We start from the raw sequence: 21,835 nt of genomic DNA, 5'->3' as shown, positions 1-21,835 counted from the left end.
CCTCTTTTTTTCAGTGGTACAGACAGGAGTCATTTGGGCTATGTTATAGTGCTTGGTGACTAAGTCTGGGAGCTGCTCTCCTCTCTATAATCTCACCACAGGTTACACATTCCATTACCCTTCTAGCTTTGTAGAATTAGAAACATATTCTTTTAGACAATTTTCATCTGAACATCTAGAAGTTGTAATTGAACTTGCAAGTATTAACAAAATGATCCGAGTACATGTAGGTAAGCCTATTCAGAGATGTTAGTTGAGTGAGATTTACAATGTACCCGAAACAATATGTGGATTTGTAAAGCATATTCGGCTTTACTATGTTGCTTCTCTACTCCAACTCCATCTGTAGGAAAATTATAAAATGATATTTAAACAAGACAATAAAAACAAGTACCGTATTCAATATTTACTTTCTACTCTTTTCCACTTCTTTTTTCTTCATTATGTCGATATTTCGTAAAATGAATAGTCTCTGGCTGATATGCCATCACATGTGAGTTCCATTTCCACTTCAGTTTTCATTATAACATTTCTGGCGAAATAGTAAAATGTGTAAACGAATTTGGTGCAAGAGTGATTAAAAATGCTTTTCATTTCTCATTTGAACATGTCATTTGAATATCTTTTTTTGATATTTTGGCATAATCATTAGGACATAATCAAGGCATCATTGCACCATGAGCTGATTCCTTCTAAATTTCTTGTGCACCATTTTGGTTGAATATACCGCGTAGTGTATATTCCAGTCCATCCAAGAACTTCAGTCGCTTGATTATTCCAGTTCTGCAACTCCGTTCGGACACACATGATGGTTCGTGATACTTTCTGGCTCTGCATATAATCTGTTGAACAGATACAATGACAGTACATAGACTTTAATGAAAACTTATTTTCTGAAGATTTTAATCAACCACAGCTTAATTTTCTGGGCTCCATTTCAGCTGTCATTCCTTTTGGCATTAACATACCTGGAGTAAAGATTAATCAAATTTCAATGATTCTAACAAGTTTCCAACTATAATGAAATCAAATATAACGAAAAATGGCTGAGGGTTTACTCAATCAGCACCTGTATACATGCTGTGGTCAGAATATCAGCCGATGCCACAAAGGCACTTTACAACCACACAAAGTATCTTGAACCAACATGCCCTGAAACATTGATTGAGGGTCAGTCTTGGGAACACTGACAAATCATCAAGTGACGAGATTGGTCATTTCATATTGTTTTGGGTATCATAAAATTTGCTTTATAATTGAAATTGGAATTTTCTTAATTCTTTCTTGAAAATACTTTGTTATGACCCGAGCTTGGATTGATTATATAAGATCAGCATCTTATTTGAACCATAAATGTTACTTTGAGCTGCATGAAGTTGGCGCCCCGTCCCCATTGTTCGGCTATGAAATGTTCGAGAAATTTTAAAGCATGCTATGTGACAAGCCCTATTTCTGTACCTGGTTGATCACTTGGTGGGTTTATCATATCTAAAGCTGATAAAACTTGAGTTTTGTCTGTCAAAGCATTTAAAAATTGTGCCAAATGTTTTAAAAATGGTCTCTAGATCTCACCGAGTGGTAACCAAAGACTTCCAATTTCCCAATCTTACCGAATGTTTAGACCAGCAAATTTGAATTTGAATTTTTCCAGTGTACCTTCTAACCTCTGTTGATCTTAGTCCTAACCTCACATGAGAAGTTCCAAGATGGCACAACATATTATGAAGGAATCATCCAGTTTAAAAGCATAAAAAGGTTTTATTTTGAAGCCACATAACCATATTAGAGTCCCTAGTACCAGTTAGCCTTATTAGGGTTTGTTAGGCAAATCTCTTTTTCATGTAATCTCATTTTTGACATGCTTTTTGGTGGTACATGTATGAACTGTGTTACATGCTGGAATTTTATGATTACCAAAAGTAATTAAGTTATTTCAAGTGAAATAGTCTTTGTTCAAAAAGGTATTTAAATATGTATAAATTTGTCCCAGCTTTACTATAGCTCAGTGATCGACCGCCCCTTGGTAGGTTTTCCATAATTTAAACATCAAATTGCCGCTTGTTTTTCCTAATACGCCAAAGTTGTGTACCTCCTTCGTATTGCCTCAAGCATCACGTACAGAAGTGGTCCTTTTCATGGGAAACATTCCGGTTTAACGTCCAGTATGGTAACTATAGAAATGCTAAATGCTATATGCTAAATCAAGTCATAGATTATCTTTGCTGCAACTGTGGGTTCTTAAGACTCGATTTAACATAAAGCATCTGGTATATAGTTACCACACTATATGCTTTGTGCTTGACCCTGTTGCTTTAAACAATGAATGTTAGTCTCATTGTCATAGTCATTAGTAGAAATCATCGAATTATATGTGATTTTTGTTGTTAACCAATCAATATGATAATTGATCAATCAGCCAATCAATAAAATAATTTGTGTAACAATGTTGAGTCTTCAGCATACATTGATGATTTCAGTGAAAAGTGCAAAAACTTTTTGAAAAAATAGATGTTTCTTGTTGGATTTTGCTGGCAGAAACAGTTTGTAATACCATAGTCTTCCTTTAGAGTGCTAACAGACATATCTTGACTTTTGTTTTGTCAATGATGAACAGTGGGAGTTTTGCTTAGGATTGCTGTAAAACTTTCTTCAAAAACTTTCAAATCCTAAATGAGCTTATAAAACTAGCTTTCGAGTTTTTGCTTTGGGTGCCTGTATATGAGGTGTTCCTAAAAACACTTTACATTTTTGTAGCAAGTGTATCAGTCTGTTGTGACTGATCTCTATAAACAAATGGTAGGTAATATTCCAAATGAGAGGTGAGGCCTTAGTAAATGAGAATGGTGGTGGAAGTTATTCCTTTTAAATTAAAACGAATCTTGACTTGGTTTTCGTTCACTGAGTTCGCGGTTAATGCTTGTAAAGTTTGCGCTGATAGGTGCATTTTGATTGGAGTGAACTTCATAAAGGGTGATAACAATAAAAACAGTGTCTTAGTTCCAAATAGTCAGGGCCTAAACATTTGTGTACGGTAGGCCTTTTGGCCTGGATAATGTCTGATCAGTGATTAAACAATGTTTAAAGGCTTATTGCCATTTATGAATTTCACCCTCAACGTTTTCCTCTGAGATTTACAAGCGGCAAGCAAAATAATTTTGTTACGGGAAGAATTTTGTTTTAAGATTTTACTAGTTATAAATTTTACAAGGCATTTGCCCTTTGATTGAGTTCTCATCAGCCATATTTGGTCTGTTCTCCCAAAGGGTTGCTTGCCCGTATCATACATGTATGTATTCGCTGCATATACACCATCCATGATTGTTGAATATTTCTTATGCTCCGAGAGAAATATTATTCTTTTGTGTTATATAATTCAGGAATGTTACCAAAATGTATTATTTTTGAATTAAGGTGATGGATTTTAAACGTTATTCTGACCTTTTCAACGGCAAGACGAATTATTTATGGTTATAATAGGTTAAGATTGATTCCAATTGTGATCAAAATATGATAGTATTTCAGTAGGTATGAGCTAGAATTGGATGTAAGAATGTACCAAATTCTTCACTCTTGCTCTTCATTGCAATAAAACCAAGTTCGAAGTACATGGTTATAAGACTTGCCAATTTTTTCAAGGACCGATTACACTGCTCATATTGCTGAAAAGAATTGTGTTTTTTCAACCAATAAACGTTAGACATGTGACAAATCGAGTGTTGCTTGACATCTGACACTTGACTTGTTACATGTCAGAAGTTTACTGTCGACTGCGAGTCTGTAGTCAGGCCTTGAACAAATGCAGCATGTCCCGTGTTGACGGTTATTGTAAATTCAATCAAAAAGAGGTAAAAGCAATTTTCTCTGAAATTGTTGGGCATATCCCTTGTAAAATGAAAACTGGTGAATATACTGGTTAATAACGACCCACAGTAGACTCTTCCTTTGTGGTACCAATAGTCTGATTTATTCAGTGGTCAGCGTCAAGTCTACAGGTATTTGACGGTACTCATTTCTCTTCAATTTCATCTGCTTCAGAGGATTCCTGTGCATCTACTTTGGGTCTATACTAATTTGTAAATTTACCAGGACATCAACCATGGAAAGGCTCAGCTCAAAGTTACTTCAAGTTGTTCGTAACATAGATGTTACGAACGTTATTAAGAATAACATTAAAGAAAGGCAATTATAAGATGGATTTTAGGGATCTAGGATTTTGCGTGACTGAGCCTAGCCTTCAACATAAGATCAGAGGAAGACTTTGTGCATGCCCCCCACCATCCTGTGTGGCACCCTAATGAATGTAGCTTCATCCTTCGGTCTGAAAAGCGACGTCTTGACCATAGCAAAGTAGAGGCAAGCATAGCAATCCTAATAGCAACATCATCAGAAGCCACAGCAGACTAATTGGTTTCGGACGTAGGGGTTGCAGCCAAGAGATCTCTGGGACAGCACAAGACTCTTGGCAGATCTCTTTGTCCAACTTACCTTACTCCACCCTGGTCTATAAATGGATTCTGGTCAAAAATGCTCAGGTTGTAGTGCTGATGAGCTGCTAGAGTTTTGCTGAAAGATTGAAGTGGGAAGTCAGATGATAAACCACTCTACCATAATTGATATCAGACTGTAATAAACCCCACCTTTAACTTAATCAGTGCAGTGCTATATGCTCACACTATGTCTGCCAAAGTCATAGCCAGTATTGATGCTGTTCATGCCTGTCAAGTTCGTCTGAAATTGACAGATGAGTTGTATCCCTCCCTTCTCAGTCCGTCACTGGCTAAGTGAGATTCTGTACTGCGTAGTAGGGCCTGTATTTCAAAGCTTCAATAGGTAGACCTCCCCTGTACTCGTGACTGCTTTAAACCAACTAAGCCCCACCCCAATAATTAAACAAGTGCATGGTTAATAGTTACAGTTATTAACTAACTCTGATCATGTTGAGTTCTATATGTCCTGTAAAGTCTTTTAACAAAATTAAACTAAAGAAAAACTATTTCAATAAATCGTTAAGAATACTGACAAGATTGCTTTTGCCTCTTGGAGATCTATAAAACCTATCAAATGTCTTTTCTTTTCAAAAAAGGCAGATTTTAAGAATCATTAAGTCATTCTTCAACATCATTGGAAGTTTATTGATCCACTTGTTCAAAAGAAATAATCATCAATACAATACTGGTCACAAAGTAATGTTTCATGTTGTATGCAACATTCATGGGTTGGTTCTGCAGCATTATCACTGCGGCGACATGCTTAAAGGAGACAAATCTGAAGTAATTTGTCTTACCGTGGATAACTGCTTAAAATCAGTACTCTTGGCAACATAAGGGGGCACGAGCTTCGTCATGAAATGCCTTTGATAACAAATTTGACAGTCCCATTTGTTTGCAATCTTAAGTTCCTATCCAACTAATGTACTTATTCAACATTTTTCTATCTTTCAGGCATACTTACTGAACATCCCAAGTTGGGACTGGAAGCGAGGTGATGATGCTGTCTGTTTAGCGGAATTGAAGCTAGGTTTTATTGCGCAGAGTTGCCTAGCGCCTGGTTTCTCAACGCTAATGGCTAACCTCTTCACAATGAGGTCTTACAAGCTGGTGAGTAATTCCATCTCCCCGAGCGCTCAGTTCTTGTCGAAGGTAAGGGTCGGAGGAAAAGGGTGGCAGTGACACATGACACAGGGATGTGACACTTCATATGAGTAGTATCTAGATTGGCTACTAAAACTTTTCAAAGTTATGGAGCAAGTTGAAGAGCACATTGACTACAACTGAGTTTACCCAAATTGGAAACTATAAAGAGATTTTAAGAGGAAATATTAGTACCATTATGACTTCCTTCTACTTCTCAGTGCCATTGCAAATTACCATTTTCCAGCCAATTCCCTTTTTGCTGTTAGCTAGGAACTTCACATTTTCACAATAGATGCACCTTAGCAGGCAGCATGCAAGATTGATTAGCAAATCTTCTTCTCTGTATTGTATTCATTAGTGCTGTCCCAGCAGCGTTCCGACTAACCTTTAATGAAATCGTGCTTATACTATTTTAAAAGCAATGTCAACGTTTTGGGGAGTCGAGGTGGCCTGGCAGAAACATGAGCCCTCTTCCGTTAATATCCAAATTTAACATTGGTAGGGGCCAAACTATATTAGTTTCTATTCGAGAAAGATCATTAATTTCTAAGTGGGGCTAAAAAAACTGTTCATTACTTTATCAGTGTCAGTAGAATAATTACAAAAGACCTTTGACTGAAAAAGCTGTAGAGCTAAAAACGTCTTAAGTTGTCATGTATCAACTCCATCACATAGCCAAAAAATGATGTGTTTTATATAACAAAGGTAATGTTTGAAAGTTGTTCCTGTATCCACTCCCTGATTGTGTGAATCTGCCATCCTGTGACCCTGGTCAAGGTCACAAGTCTGTCGTGACTTGTTGTACAATGTGACCTTCACCCCGTATCATGTGACTGCTATCACATTGATCAATGGATGCGAGTGTGACGATAAGCTTCCATGGCACGAGTTGATGACCGCAAGAGATGTAACGGAATTTTCTGCAGTTTCAAAATGATTCCGTCTGATGGAAGCTCTGTGGCATCTTTACCTGTTGACTGCATGAATAGTACCCATATCGATCATCAGGTATCTTACCTGCTTGGGCTGAGAGTTGTTCATTTGTTGGGGACACATTGAGTATATGACAGGTTTTCACTAGTAAAAAGAAACTCAAACTGATATTTTTGTTTTATTACATGATTGACAGCTTGCATTGGCATCTTGAGAGATTTCAAGTCTTTGCTCTGCATCAGTGGTGACTGAATTTGTATAGGGTTGAAAATTGATATGAAATGCTTGATTGGTGTGATTACTGCATGATGGAACTACTTGTTGTGTTAACACGCTGTATATTCTCAAATCGGAACAGTGAGGATTATTTGTTGTTCCACTAGATCATGTTCAGTTCTATCTATTGGCTATGTTCACTGGTGGTTGCGGATCACAGCAGATTGATAAAACCAACTGGTCCTAGTAGAATAACAAATCTACCCGATTTCCGAAGTAGGAGGTTACACAGTGTGGTTAAGGTGACAGCACATCGTGCTTAGCTTGGCCTTGCATTTCACAAACACCCTTAATGATAATCTGATACCCAGATAATGTTAAGATAGGCCCCAATTCAAAGATATCAACTGATAACAGCTTTGTTTCTGATTGACTCGCTTTTTCACAGTGATTTGCCGAGTTTCATTTTTAGCTCACCTCTTAGCAGAGGTGAGCTTATCCCATACCGTGGCGTCCGTCGTCCGTCGTCGTCGTCGTCGTCGTCGTCGTCGTCGTCGTCGTCGTCGTCGTCGTCGTCGTCGTCGTCGTCGTCGTCGTCGTCGTCCGTCGTCCGTTAGCAGGGCACGTTTCGTAACTGTTAGAGCTATTGAGTTGAAACTTGGTACACATGTACCCTTATGTAATGACACCTGGGAGACCAAGTTTCGGTCCGATTCGTTTCATGGTTTGGCCACCAGGGGGACAAACGTTAAAAGTGAAAATATGCAATATCTCCCTTAATAGTAGTCGGGAAATTTTGAAAAAAATATGGTAGGTACTTCTAGCAAAGGTGCATCATATATCCTCCGGGTTTTTGATTTGACCTCCTTTTCAAGGTCACAGAGGTCAAATGGTGTAAATTAGCCGTTAGGATGTAACGATGGCACGTTTCTAAACTGCAATGACTATTGATACCAAATTTGGTACACATTTACCCCTTAGTCAGGTGATCTCAGGGACCAAAGTTTGGTCCAATATGATTCACCACTTGACCACCAGGGGGCAAAATCCAAAAACCTTAAAAATGTGATTATTCCTTAACTTCTTGCCCGATTGCCACCAATTTGATATCATGGGTACATCTAACCACCATACAGTATATGTCACACAGGTTTTTAATTTGACCTTCTTGTCAAGGTCACAGAGGTCAAATGGCGTAAATTCGCCGTCAGGCCGTAGCTATGGCACGTTTCTTAACTGCAATGACTATTGATCACAAATTAAGTACACATGTACCCCTTGGTCAGGTGATCTCAGGTACTGAAGTTTGGTGGGATCTGATTTGCCGTTTGGCCTCCAGGGAGGGGGCCAAATCCTAAATTCTTCAAAATGCCATTATTCCTAGTAATGACTTGCCCGATTGGCACCAATTTTATATCATAGGTACATCTAATTCTAACAACCATTCAATGTGTCACCCGGGTCTTCTTTGATTTGACCTACTTTTCAAGGTCACAGAGGTCGAATGTACTGTAAATTGGCCATTTTGGGGAAATTGTAATTGCTTGGACCTACATCAAACCTAACACTACATGACACAAGACCATGCTCTTTGTCCATCTTTCCTCCACATGAGGTGAGCACAATGGCCCTGGCCATTTCATTGAATTTATTAATTTCATTCAAGAGGGCCCAACTGTTAGATAATTGCTGTGGCCTACTTCCCTCCAGCACCCAGAAAAAGTATCAAGTTTGTTCTGACAAAACTTGTTTCATAATTGCAGTCTCCAGATATGCCACAATGGCAGAATGACTATCTGAGGGGTACCGGGATGGAGATGTACACGGAATATTTGTCAAGTGCTTTTGTAGGCATGACCTTTCCGCAAGCTGCTGAGTAAGTAGAAGACTCCTCCTCCTCTCTGTCTGTTAGCAGGGTTTTTCAATGCCAATGACCCCAATTGGTACCCAGTCGAAGATGCATACACCATAAGCTCAAATGAGTGAATACAGATGAGAAGAAAATATGTCCTGATTCTTACTGAAGAGCATTAGCTTTCATACATCTTGTGTTATTCTTTCTGAGACAAAAATCGTGCTTGGAATACTGTCTTGACTGACTTCATGTGATTTCATTTCCAGGATGTGTTTTTCTCGCCTTAAGCTGCTGTTGATAGCAATCGAGGCGCGTAGCGAGGACCAGAAGGACAGTTGTATAGCGATTAATCCTGGCCCAAATATCAAAATAGAGCAAGCAACACAAGGGTTCTTTATTGCACAATCTGCAGAAGAAGTGAAAAGGTACATTAAAGTGGTGATTTTGATCAAAGAATGAGAGCCATGTGACTTTTTTGGTTGAGTCATGAAGATAATTATGCTTTCCGTTACTCTTCTAAGGCAAACTAGACATTACTGATACCCTGTTTCATTGCATTTCTGACAAAAGGTAATGCAATTTCCGTAGTCAAAATGTCACCTCATTCTCTTTCTCTGATCAAAAACCTCTCTTTTATGAAAAAATTCAATGGCAAAAAGATCGTTATGAAAATTCAAATAGAATATGTTGGCTTTCAGATAGAAGTTTACCTTTCCACAATTGGGACTTGGGGATACAATCTCGTGACATTGTCCCAAACAGTTTTTGCAGTATAGATTAGAGATTTAATCTGTCCTTATTTGTAGGTATACCTAACTTGCCCTTAGAAGTTTTCAACAATGATGCGTTACTGATTTTGTACATTCAGAACTTTTAGCTGATTTGTTATTTTTTTTCAGAGCATGTTATTTTTGCAAGAGTTGTCATGGCGATGTGTCAGATGTCAGGGCCATCAAGAAGTGTCGGTGCAAAGGCTGTGAGTATATCAACAAGATTCCTGTGTGAATACTGCTTTAATTTCTTTACCTTCTAGGGACTGAGGTTATCTAAGATTTAAGAAGTTTTTCTCCCGGCTTTAACAAATTAATGAGTACATGTACGAAACAGGATGATTTAATCGTTAAATTTTCAGATTTTTTTAAACCTGCATTCATAACCCACCCTGTCTAATTATTCATGGTGCATAAATCCTCCTGAAATGAATGAACGCCCAAAGAAAGTGACAAGCTTTTAAACCTTCTCAATGTTTTCATATCTTCCAGTAACGATCTAAGTGTGTCATTAGTTATCATTATAATTAATTTCAATGTTATAAATTATACAAAAATACACTTTAAAAAAAAACTTTAAAGTTCTCAAAAGGTATCGTTGTGTATGGCTATGGTTGTATATTTGTGATTCTGTTCAGTGATTCATCTAGGTGATTGACAAACATGTAGGGCTGTAATGTAATGTATTAAAGAAAACATGCCGATACAACATAATTCAAAAGAACTGTCAAACATACCGGTATACATTGTATCAAAAGTAGGCACAGTAGTCGTTGTTTTGAAATGGTAGTTCAGTACCTTTGATAAATGGAAAGCTTGTTTGTTGTGTACATTTTAAAATCGAACACCAGAGAGCTAACTTGTTGTTTAGGCGACACTTACATAAGTCATCTTGCACACAATTGGTCGTTGTTGATTAGTTACAGTATTGTGATCGATATTTTACAGTGTAGGAAGACATTTTCTTATTCTATGATATTGTTGTCATATAATTGGCATAAGATGATCAGTTTTCTAATGTTTCTCTGAAACATCTGGAAAGTGGGTGTGGAACTCAGTGAATTTGAGTGTTAGTTATGTTTTTTGGCCCCCAGAACTCAACATAAAGTGTACAAAATATTCTCCTGTCATTATTTATTTTGGCACACACAAATAGGTCAATATTTTGTGCTTAAGATTCCATTAACAATCCCCTTATCCCGTTATGCACGTGACCCAACCATTGCTAATCTCTTGTCAGCTTATAGAGAGCAAATATGAGACTTGATAACTTTTTTCAAGACCCAACATCAGCGCTCGCAGTGCAAAAAAACACCATGTTTCCAGGACCTATAAATTTTCACCTCATGACAAATGGAGTGTTGCGTGACATCATTGGTCACATCAGACACCTCACAATCAAGGTAATGACATGTCTGATGTCACCTGTCACATCATGCAACTACTTAAGTCACCTGACAGAAGTTTATTGGTCCCAGAGATGCAATTTGTGGTAGTATGGGCACTGTAGTTGGACCTTGAACAAAACTGGCAAGTCTCGATTGAATCAAAATGGGCTGTACCTTCCTAAATGTGCATGCCTGTCAAGAGCAAGAGATGGTTACATGTCTCAAACCAGAGACTAGAAAGATCCTTGTCTAAAAAAGCTTTGAATTTATGAACAGCACAAATTAAACACCCCATATCCCAGATGTTTCTAATATAAGTTGATAAAAACTGTTCCAGGTGGTCAAGATGCCATAATTAAGCCATATGATAACTCAAATTGAGTCTTGCTTGTTTTTTCGCTTGCAGTGAAGCTGTTCAAATCAGGAGCCAATGCCGTGATAGGTACAGACTTTTCTCTTGCTCATTTTCTCTAAAACAGGATGCTCGCTTGAATGAATAAAGCTGTTTCTGTCTGCCACTGACACAGTTCATCCCTACATGTCACCCTATGTTGAGTGTACCATCCTATGTAGTAAGGTACAGGAATAAACTTGAGATGTATACCAATAGGGTGAACCAGTTCTGCATCACCAGATGTCGAGTATACCATCTCATGTTTAAAGTAAACAGAATACACTGGATGAGTATGTCAATGTAGGCTGAACTTCAATATGCTGTCACTATTTTCTCTACCGCATTTTTATCATTATGTATCACTCCCACCCGCCTTCGGCTCCCTCTATCACCTGTGTGTTGCACTAACCACCCGTCCTTTACTAATAATCTAGTAATCAAAAGTCCTTTCCTCTAATAAAGGTGCCAATGGTGGACATGAGTTAATGTCAGTGAACTCATCATAATCAGTATAACAGTTGTATTCTTCTATGAGAATATTGGGTATCAAATCCAACTTGACTCTATGAATCAATGCTGAGAGAGAACTCAGTAATCCTCATGAAATGTGGCTTATATATTTGGCAAATAAACCAGGAAATATTTTAGAAATATTGAAGCCTGATTTGTGGCTGATAATTGCAAAAAGAAGAAATTGTGTTTCCATTTATCTTCTAACAGCATGTTGTGTTTTGACTAGCTTTGTGTTATATCCCATGGTATCTTACATATAGTCAAAAACCTATTTAAAGCAATAACATATTCAAGTTTGGGAACTTTCTCTTCGGAAACGAGCAAGTGTTCATCGTATCTCTTAAATTCCGAATTTTAGAAAGATATAAAGACTGTCCAGGCTTAACATACAACTTAACCAATGTTGTACATTTTCAATTTAGTCATCTCATGTGAGGTACGATACCATGGGATTGTACCGCTTTCTCCCATTCTAAACAGTTAAAAGGCCAAAGATTTGAAAAAATCACAGTCACCTAATATGACCATGATAATTTCAGATCATACATGATTAGTAATTTTCTGTAACCCTCTTCACACCTCCTAACAGAATATTTCTGTGAACTTGAGATATTTCTTGTTGGGAATTCTGTCTTCTTATGTGTCCCGATGGTCTACTGGTCTCTCATAGAAATAAAGGTTTTCCCCAAAAATTTTACAGGCTGTAGAACCTTTCTTAGGTTTGTTATGTGCCTGCGAAAAACTTTCCGAAAGAATCCTGTTTTCTGAAAGCGGATGGTCACTCCTAGTAACCAGGGTGCTGGAATAGGAATGAAAGGTTCTTGTAATATTAGTTTAACCATAAAGAGCTTGGTCTTGGTATGAAATGGATGCCAAGTAGGTCTGGCAGTATCAGCCCAATATCAACTTAAAAGAACTGAATCTGAAACCAGTTCCCAACTTACTTTATACCACTATGCTGTTACCTAATAGGGTATGGAATTCTCGAGGGAAATTGGCAAATGAAAGACAAAGTAACCTTACCTTGCTGTCTCCTTTGTCACAGTAGTTTAAACTTCCAGTGTTCATTTGCTCTCTTGGCAAGTCTCTGTGTGCCCTTTTCCGATACCAGTTAGTATTCTATGTAGTGGTGGTGATCTCTGGTTCATCTCCAAGACAGACGGCTTGTAAGATATATGCCTGTAACTGAACGAGTTGGCTACCATTGATTTTTATTGCTATATGAAGAAAGGACCATACTCTATGCGCCGGATAATGTTGTTCATCAGATGGGACCTTTATGAAGTGAAATACCTTTAGTCGGAACACGTTTAAACATACCATAAAGTTCATTGAGATGTATATCCAACATTGTTCATCTGTGCTCCTCGTCTTTCGTGGAACTCCATGTACTTTGGATGGATAAATATGTGTTGGTTTAGTTAGTTTTTTGCTTTTACCAATTTTTTACTTATTATTTCTTCAGTGTCAAACGCAGCCAAAACTGGTGAGTGTTTATTATATACTGCTAACACCATGTTGGTAAACAGTGAATGAACCTTCATGTGCATACCTTACTAAATACTGCCCAGTTGGTACAGTGAGTGCATCTACTGTGTGATCAGATCAGTACAGTTTGTGCATCCATGCTGCTAACACTGTGTAATTTGTGCTGATACTGTGTTGGTACAGTAAATGGACATGTGGTGGCTGCGCATGCATCTTGTATGTTATATCGCTATATCAGCATTTGCATAAGCAGTTGTTGTCCAACCAGCTTTACTGTGCAAACACTGTTTTGGTGGGTGTACTTTTCTTACAAATACACACTGTGTTTTGCAACTGGTGTTTCTGTACTGCTAACACTGTATAGCTAACACATTGTTAGTAGTATGGGTGCCTATGCTACTGGCATTTTGTTGAGACAATGGGTATAGCAACAATGTGCTGCTCGAAGACTCAAATACTCTGCTGTGGATACCCATATCTCTTGCTCTGTGTTAGTACTTAATGGGCACCTATACTACTATCACTTTGTTAGTACACGTGTACTACACTCGGTGTACCATATGGCCCCCTTTACTACTAACGCTAGTACAGAATTAGCGTCTATACTACTATCACTATTTTAGTACACGTGTACTACACTCGATGTACCATATGGCCCCCTTTACTACTAACGCTAGTACAGAATTGGCGTCTATACTACTATCACTATTTTAGTACATGTGTACTAAACTCGGTGTACCATATGGGCCCCTTTACTACTAACGCTAGAACTGAATGGGCCGCGTCCATACTACCATCACTATTTGAGTACACGTGTACTAAACTCGGTGTACTATACTGGTACATTTACTACTTACACTATTACCTCACTGGGTGTATCCAAAACTAATGTAAAAGGTCAATGACAATAAATGTATCTATACTACCTTCTTTGGACTTCCTTTTTGTGAAAGTGGTTAAATGGTGCTGTATCCTTCTATAGGTAGCTTCTTCTTGATCCCATACTTGTGGAAGATTTTAATCGGAATCTAAAATTTGTTGGTGTTTACTAGATTATCATGAAAGCACTAAGCTGAATAATGATCACAGTAAAGGAGAAATCACATGATTATAGCCATCCCCCTTTGAAGGTCTAAATTTGCTCACGGCCACCAGAGCCAGAGCTTCATGATAAAGAAGACTAACGTATATGATACGCAAGCCAATTCTTTGATCTGATATGAAGATATGTTTCTCTTATGCTTGTTTTTGTAATGGTTGCATTTCTGACCGAGATCCACAATCTTATTCAGTTGCTTGTATTGACGCATGGCAATTTTAAACAATTTGGTGATGTGAATGTCTCACGATTCCAGCAGTGCATGACTTGCACTTTTGCATTTCATTAACCTGAAGCAAATTTGTATGACAGTTGATTTCTCAGAAGACTGCTTTAGAGGAAGTTCAAGAGATGTAAAATATATAACGACAGAATGGTCATGTGGTTTCAGAAAGGTCAGTCTCTTGTAGCAGTTTCTGTGTCTGTGCTGCAGACACTGCCATTTAGTTGGATTGTATGAAAATCAACCAATTAAATTTCTGACTCACCTAGATTAGCATAGCCATTGGTGACAAGTTTGCCTTAGTTCAATCTCTTAAGTTGAAATGTTTTTCCACATTATGCGATCCAGTCTGTATACCTTGGCGTCTACACAGGCAAAATTACATCTTTTTTGATGTCTGATACTCTTAGACGTACTCTTAGACGGTGGCAATCTTGACCTAACTCAGTTTTAGCCAATGATCTTATCATCAAGTACTGTACAAGCATTACTTTGACCAAATCACCCAAGAGATATGTATGTGTCGAGAAGCCATCCTTGTGCGCCATTGTATACTTGAGGTCATATCCAAAGCCGTAACCATGAAATATGGCCAAGAGATACACATAAGAAGAGAGAATTTACATCCTCTAGTTTCACAGATCTAAGACAGTCCCTAAATATTCAAGAAATTTGTGAAATTATGCTCATGGTTGTCGATCCCATTCAAAGTGTTCAGTTTGGATGGACATAGGGTTGGTGACACCAAGATTTCCAATGGTCATGACGTCATGTTCGGCTTGGCCTATGTGTTGATTTCTTTGTGATTAATGAAGTGGTCTTAGATCTTGAACATGAGTATTTCAAAATTGATTTTGTGATGTTTTTTCCAATCCTGGCTGCCACTATCCTTTAGCCCCTGTCCCATTGTGTACCTGCCTCTCACAGCACGTTTCTTTACTCTAATGCATCTTTCTTCCACATTTGATAACAGAACGTTCCTGCAAAATTTGCACCCGAACTTCATGTCTAATCTTTGCACCCAAACTTTTTGTCTCATCTTTTCATCGAATCTTTAATCGATGCATCTGAAGTTTTTTGATCAGAATGCTTTAACGATAGATCTATTGAATCCTGTCAAATATTCTGGTTGAATTTACCTTTTTAATTTCCTAACTGCACCTGCTGAACATTGAAGTAGTCGAATAATCTTCAGCAGAAATCTTCTTTTTGCTATAGATATAGATGTACCAGTTTGCACATTGAGTACAGTTTGTATCACTACTTAATCAGAGGCTTTTACAATAATTGTTGCCGTTTTAGATGTTTTGTGGATGTATTTCTACGGAATAATTTTAGATGCTGCCTTGGCAGTTACTTGAACAAAATTTCGACAACAAACTTTCGTTGTTACTTATTGCCCAAACATCATGAAAAAGTAGTGCCTAGTAAAGGATTTCATTATATGAAAATAAACATTGGTGCCTCAACAATCGACAACTAAGGATACTCCAATGTGCAATTTTGACAAGTTCGTTTTAATTTCATTGCTAAAATCGACTAATGCTAATCTGCTTCTTACAGATATCGTCCTTTTTACCAAATCGTGGTTGTTTCCCCCGTAGTCTTTTTGCCCACAGTCACTTTAGCCAAATTATTTAGGCCCCTGACATCAGATCTGATGATAGCCAAGGCTAAAAACTTGTCATCGACACTTACTAAATTTTGCCCCAAACCTGTCAAAGAATAAAATCCGACCACCAGAAGGACAGGCAACTACTGTCTCAAGGTATATACTAAATGCCATAAATAATTTTACATCATAAATCAAGCCCCAGTAGCCACGTGGGCCTGGCTGGCTAAACGACCATTGGGTAAAAAGGCTAATGGTGAAGCAACCAGTAACCTTTTCACCATAAGGCATTATGTTAGCTCATTATTTAACCGATTTGTTTGACAGCATTTAGTAAAGGAGGGCGTAACCTTCCATCAGACGGCGATAACCCTCCCCCTGCCAGTGACCGTTGCGCCATACTGGAATCCGGCGGTATATAGCTGCTTTATTTTTCATTGATTATACAACCATGTGCCTTGGAGGAGTTGACGTATCCAAACTCTACCTGAAGGCATCCATGATACACTGCACCTTGAACCGCTGCACCACATTTGCACCCATTTTGTGGCATGGAAAAGAGCCATCGTAAACTCACTGGTGGTGCTGGAAGGGACATATTCACCAAACACAGCTAATGTATTTATTTGTAAAAGCTCAGTTAGGTTTTTTGTGATAATATGTTATGTTTTAACTTATATCGCACATATATACTTGTCTTTAGTGACTATGTTCAAACTGCAAACTGCAAATCCCCAATAAAAATCTCCAACTTGATGTTCTTCACTTAAATTTCTAATTTCAGTATATTTTTCTGAAGATTTTCTATTTTAATTTGATTTATGATTTCATAAATTATTTGAGTTATAACCGATTGGCCATTAAGATTACGATGTTTCAGCTTTAAAGGCATTGGCAAGTCCCTAATATTGCTTCTGTTCCCTGTAGACTACCATGATCTGATATTTGTGAAATAGACCATCTTTGATAATGATTCAGCTTCACAGCTTCTACACATCCATATTCCCTATTTTTGCTGGTTTTCTGCTCATAATCCTATAGTTAGACTAGATCTCCCAAAAAATGCTACGTTATAGCCAGTAAGTCACAGAAATGGCAAACAACTCCGTATACTTGCATAGACTACCTTAACCGCTGCATTCACTCATATTAATTCAACCTCCATCTTGTTTCTTGACAACAGGCGTGCAGTACTTAGCCATGGCAGTTTTAGAAGGCACAGGCATCCAAGTCCCACGACGACTCTCCCTTCCACAGTCGAGTCTACTCGGTATAAAAAATCCCGATTATCATCACGACTCGGGTTCTGATGATAATGACGACACAGAAAGTATGGCCAATTCCAGGAGTGCAAATCACAACCACGAAGGTCATCTGCCTTTATTATGATTCAACCTTTAGCTATCCATTAAGTACACTCAAAGGGTTTAGGGGGTACATTTTCAATACGGTTTAGTGGCCTTATTCATTTAGCAAATCATTTAGTGCACCAAATTTTGATTATCATATTGTTTCAATGGTCTTGGCTGACCTATAGATACATTTAGCTCATCCAGATAGTAGTGGGACAACCTTGTTGAAGCTTTTGCACTTCAGGCTATTCCCTTTACATCTCTTTGAAATAAACTTACAGGCAAACTAATTTATGTTTGGAAGTGGGTATTTTTATTAGGAGAGTTTCTCTTTATACTGAAGCAGTTAGATTCACCTTTAATTACCATTAGAGAAAGGGGTAGAAAGTGGTACTAAACTGGAACCTCCCTTAGTAGAAGCCTCTGTTAGCAGAACACCCTCTCTATCAGAAACAGTGATTTTGGTTCCAAATGGGTTGTTTCAGTACAATTTGACCTCTTTAATCACGACACCTCCCTATAGAGACAGTACATGTACTTGTTAGTCCCAAGAGTGGCCTTAAAAGAGAGATTCTACTGTATTTTGCTCAAAGGAAAGGAAAGAGGCACTAGTAAAGGCAAGTGATGTTTGTGGTTGTGATGTTTACATGCATGGGAATCTATACAATATCAAAGCAAAGTTCATTTAAGGTTGAGGCCATCTTGTTCACTTTGATGACGCATTTTGGCTAAATTACTGCCAATAACTTCTCTCCCCCGGTGCAATGGTTCTTTTGAGAGGCGCTGCATATCATCGGAAACTTCGGGATATGCAGCATGCTCCAAAATCACTGTTAAGCCCCATTCTATGCACAATATTTGAGTATGTAGAAGAATTGGCTTTCAAAAAATGTAAGAGGGAGAAGTTATTGGCTATATGCCGCATATGACTCAGCAAAATTTGTACAAAGATGGCCGTCGCGATCGTGAGCCTTATTATATCAGCCTAAGACTAAATGCATGCTGTAATGGCACAATAATTACCTAACTTACATCAAGGCAAATTCTATAAAATAATACCTGCATGGTGAGAACATCGGAACCCCAAACCTGACCTTGGGACTGTCGCATGTAGTGGCATCTTTTGATGGTTAAGAACAACTTTATCTGTACCCCTGCTACTCTTCATGTATTCTTCCTTCAAATCGCTGCAAAGGGTTGTTTATTTGTGGAACTGCTAATGCGTTATCATCCGCCTCTGTTGAAATTGATTTTGGACTCTTGTGTAGCTTTGGTGCTCATACGATTTCCTGGAATGGGAACAGCACTGTGTACCACTCTTGTAGAGATTGTTGGATCTACTCTGATATGCGACCACTCCACAGAATATCATTTAATCTAAACTGGACAAATGACTAAGCGACTAAGTCAATCCAAGGACTTTCTACTCTACTTGGTTTGTTGAAATGAAAATAAGGATTTGAAGAATGGCACATCAGTGATTGTGATTGGGCTTGGAGCTTTTCCCATCAGTATTTTTGTCTGGAATTTGCCTTGATCGATGAATGCAATCAACCTAGGCTAAAAAGGGCGTACCTTCCTAAAAAGATATAAGAAAGTTATTAACTGCCTGTACTTTATCAGTCCGGACTATAGGGCTCAAGACGCATGCCTTACCAAAATTTGATATTCATGGAATATAAACTTTGCCTCGATGTTCTCTAGCATTTATTCTGCAAGATTCCCTGTTATGTAATACTGGTTCCTCTCTGGATTTCCCCCTTTCCCAATTATATGGATTGTCCCCTGATGTTTGAGAACTGCATTTTTGATATCATAACCCAAACCTCTCAGGCCAATTCAAAGTGAAACAATACTGTAACTTGTCTATCAATGTTCTTTGGTACAAGCCCCATCCCTTCTTTCCCAGTTCAGTCATCATTAAACATACTTTCAACACTAATACACCTATTCTCCATAAACGTTAATCTTCTTTTTGATGTTCAAACATTCAGATTAATTATTGACCACAATAAGAAATCACTTTATTTTCTGTACAGTCTCGTTTTATACAGTGTGTCCCTGAGAAAGCGCGAGGACCTTGTTTGAAATTCTCCCCTGTCCCAGTTTATGTCAAAATGGATTGTGCCTCTCCTGTCATTAATAATGAAGCAATAGATTTTTCATTCTACAGACCCAAAAGTATATTTTTCATATTTCGACCCATAGCATGGCGTTTCCTATGTTTTTTCTAATTCCAAATTATATATTAAGTGTGGTGTCCAGTGTGGTCTGTCAAAATTTTACCCTCTTACCTTTTTCTTGCCCAAAAATGATGTTTCCACGATTTTTTATTTTGGCAGAATATGAAACACATTTCGGTTTTTCCAATCAAAAAATAGTTTTTTACTTCTTGGCTTTCTCATGTTTTTGAACATAGGCCTACTGTGTTAACTCTCTTACTTGTATGAATACAATTAAGTAAGCTACATGTGTCATAGTGTATGTGTCCCTTCCACATGTTCCACTTATTCTGTTAGACAATGTATGTGTAAAAAGTCAGGTAAGGTGACTGCATAAGAGTTTGGCGATGGACGCTTCCCAGGCACATGGATTTAGTAAGTTTCACCTCTGCAGGTTATGGCCAAGTGTGCATAATTTTGGGTTGGGGCGTGAAGTTTGATGATGTCTGATACTTTAGAACAAATATTTGATTGAAAAGGCACGGCAAAGAAAACAAAATACATTTTTTTCAAAACTATAAAAGATTTGGCAAGTAATTAGGCATCCAAGAATTTGAATCTGTCTGAGAGACATATCAAAAATATGACGCTTTAGTACACTTTGCCTTGGCCTCTGCAAGAATGTTTGACGCCTGTCCGTACTATCATGCGATGACTACAAGCCACTCCTACTGTACGTCTTTGTGGGTACAGCACTTTGTGCCCCGACGCTTTTTTCTGTCACCTTTGACACTTTGTTTTACGCACTTTACGAATAGATAGAAAATGTCCCCTTACGAATGCTGGTCCTCTGTAAATATGTCTGTGACACACAGCTCAGCATGCTAGTCCAGTCAATAGAACCATAGTAAAAATTAGCATTAGAAAACCTATAGTTGGTCGCCTGTCCCCAAAGCTGATGCATTACCTATTGAAAAGCTACCACGTATTAACTGAGATGTAGCAAGTTGTGTTTTAAACTCTTAACAAATACTGAAATAGAATTTGTTGTTTTAGAAGTCTAACATAAAGTATCAAACATTTCGTGAGACCATGTAAATATTCATCTGTAGATAACCTACAAATTTATTAGTCAATTATTATTTAAAACTCAGCCCCTACTACAAGTAGAATTGAATAGACATTTTTTTTGTTCTTATATAAAAATGGCCATTTTCTATTTTAGCTATTTTAGAATTAAACTTAATTTTCTTGAAAGTACTTTTGTAGCAGCTTTAGCATGTGAAAATTAAGCATCCATGAATAAAGGTTACAGAATTCAAACGACCAACCTAGTTTTGATTAATAGTTCTGTCTTGTTGCTAGAGCTCTCTGTCTCATAGCTAACAATATGCATGGTTTTCTCTAAAACCCTTCACAGTGTTTCCGCCGGAAAGAACGACATAAAATCAAGGTATGAAAAAACAACTGAAAGAGTAATACTCCAAAATTCAATAGTACAAGAGATCGAGAGTGAAACGTTTTGTTGCAAAGTTCTTAAAATCTTCTTGCGGAAGCCCTGGTTATAATCATAAACATATCAAAGTAACCCCTGTCTGTGTTAGATATGTGCAAACCTATCCCTGTTCACTAACCCTAAGCCCAGTACATTTACATTACACTGCATGGAAAATTACTTTAAAGTTCGAGTAAAAAAACTTAATATCATATATGCTGCTAAATTATCAAGTATTACATAGTAGTTATTTGCAGTTTAATTCTTTATTAGGATAGTGACTGTTCTTTGAGAATAGGAAACGCACAGCACTCTTTAAATTCTTTTCAAGATGTTTTCAGTGTTACGTTTATACACAACTCTATTTCGTCCAGTTCTGACTATTGAACCAACTTATGTATCAGTGTGACAGTTCGTATTTCTGTCTCCGATTGTCACTCAGTGATGTAGCGATTTTGCACCGTTTTCAGCTTTTTGATCCGATATGGTGAATGGCCAATCTTTCACTGTGCTGATATCTAAGTGCTGTGTTATCCATGTAAGGATGGAGGGCAAAGCAATTGAAATAAAGTACTATAGTTTCTGTGGTGGGGAAAGAAAACTAAAATGGCACTTCAAAACAATTTCTCCTTAAAACCAAAACAACTTGGTATATTCTTCATCTTAAGCTACAGCAGTTGATGTTGTCAACTTTAGCTTGAT

At 37.8% G+C, this 21,835-nt stretch overlaps 1 protein-coding gene and 1 long non-coding RNA gene across 34 annotated transcripts in view; one reads left to right on the top strand and one right to left on the bottom strand.

Annotated features, from left to right (window-relative positions):
* LOC135485032 (calcium-activated potassium channel subunit alpha-1-like) overlaps positions 1-21,835 on the top strand; it is a 94,818-nt gene that overhangs the window by 37,087 nt on the left and 35,896 nt on the right. For 16 of the 33 annotated variants that reach the window (XR_010446520.1, XM_064766880.1, XM_064766801.1 and 13 more), the window contains 7 exons: positions 5,442-5,597; positions 8,546-8,658; positions 8,904-9,062; positions 9,537-9,613; positions 11,202-11,237; positions 13,168-13,188; positions 17,308-17,493. Coding sequence is in view for 32 of the 33 variants with exons in the window: in XM_064766880.1 (XP_064622950.1) it covers positions 5,442-5,597; positions 8,546-8,658; positions 8,904-9,062; positions 9,537-9,613; positions 11,202-11,237; positions 13,168-13,188; positions 17,308-17,493 (748 nt within the window). In the remaining variant the exon portion in view is untranslated. Of the gene's footprint in view, positions 1-5,441; positions 5,598-8,545; positions 8,659-8,903; positions 9,063-9,536; positions 9,614-11,201; positions 11,238-13,167; positions 13,189-16,451; positions 16,539-17,307; positions 17,494-21,835 lie in introns of all 33 variants that reach the window. The other 17 variants (XM_064767008.1, XM_064767001.1, XM_064766959.1 and 14 more) reach the window with 8 other exon arrangements.
* Positions 12,473-14,402, bottom strand: LOC135485209 (uncharacterized). Its single transcript, XR_010446535.1, has 3 exons — positions 14,117-14,402; positions 12,726-12,887; positions 12,473-12,501 (listed from the first exon to the last, which is right to left on the bottom strand). It is a non-coding gene; the product is annotated as an uncharacterized LOC135485209 (long non-coding RNA).

The sequence above is a fragment of the Lineus longissimus genome, chromosome 1, assembly GCF_910592395.1.
Source record: "Lineus longissimus chromosome 1, tnLinLong1.2, whole genome shotgun sequence".
NCBI lineage: Eukaryota > Metazoa > Nemertea > Pilidiophora > Heteronemertea > Lineidae > Lineus > Lineus longissimus.
This window is presented reverse-complemented; position numbering and strand designations above follow the sequence as displayed.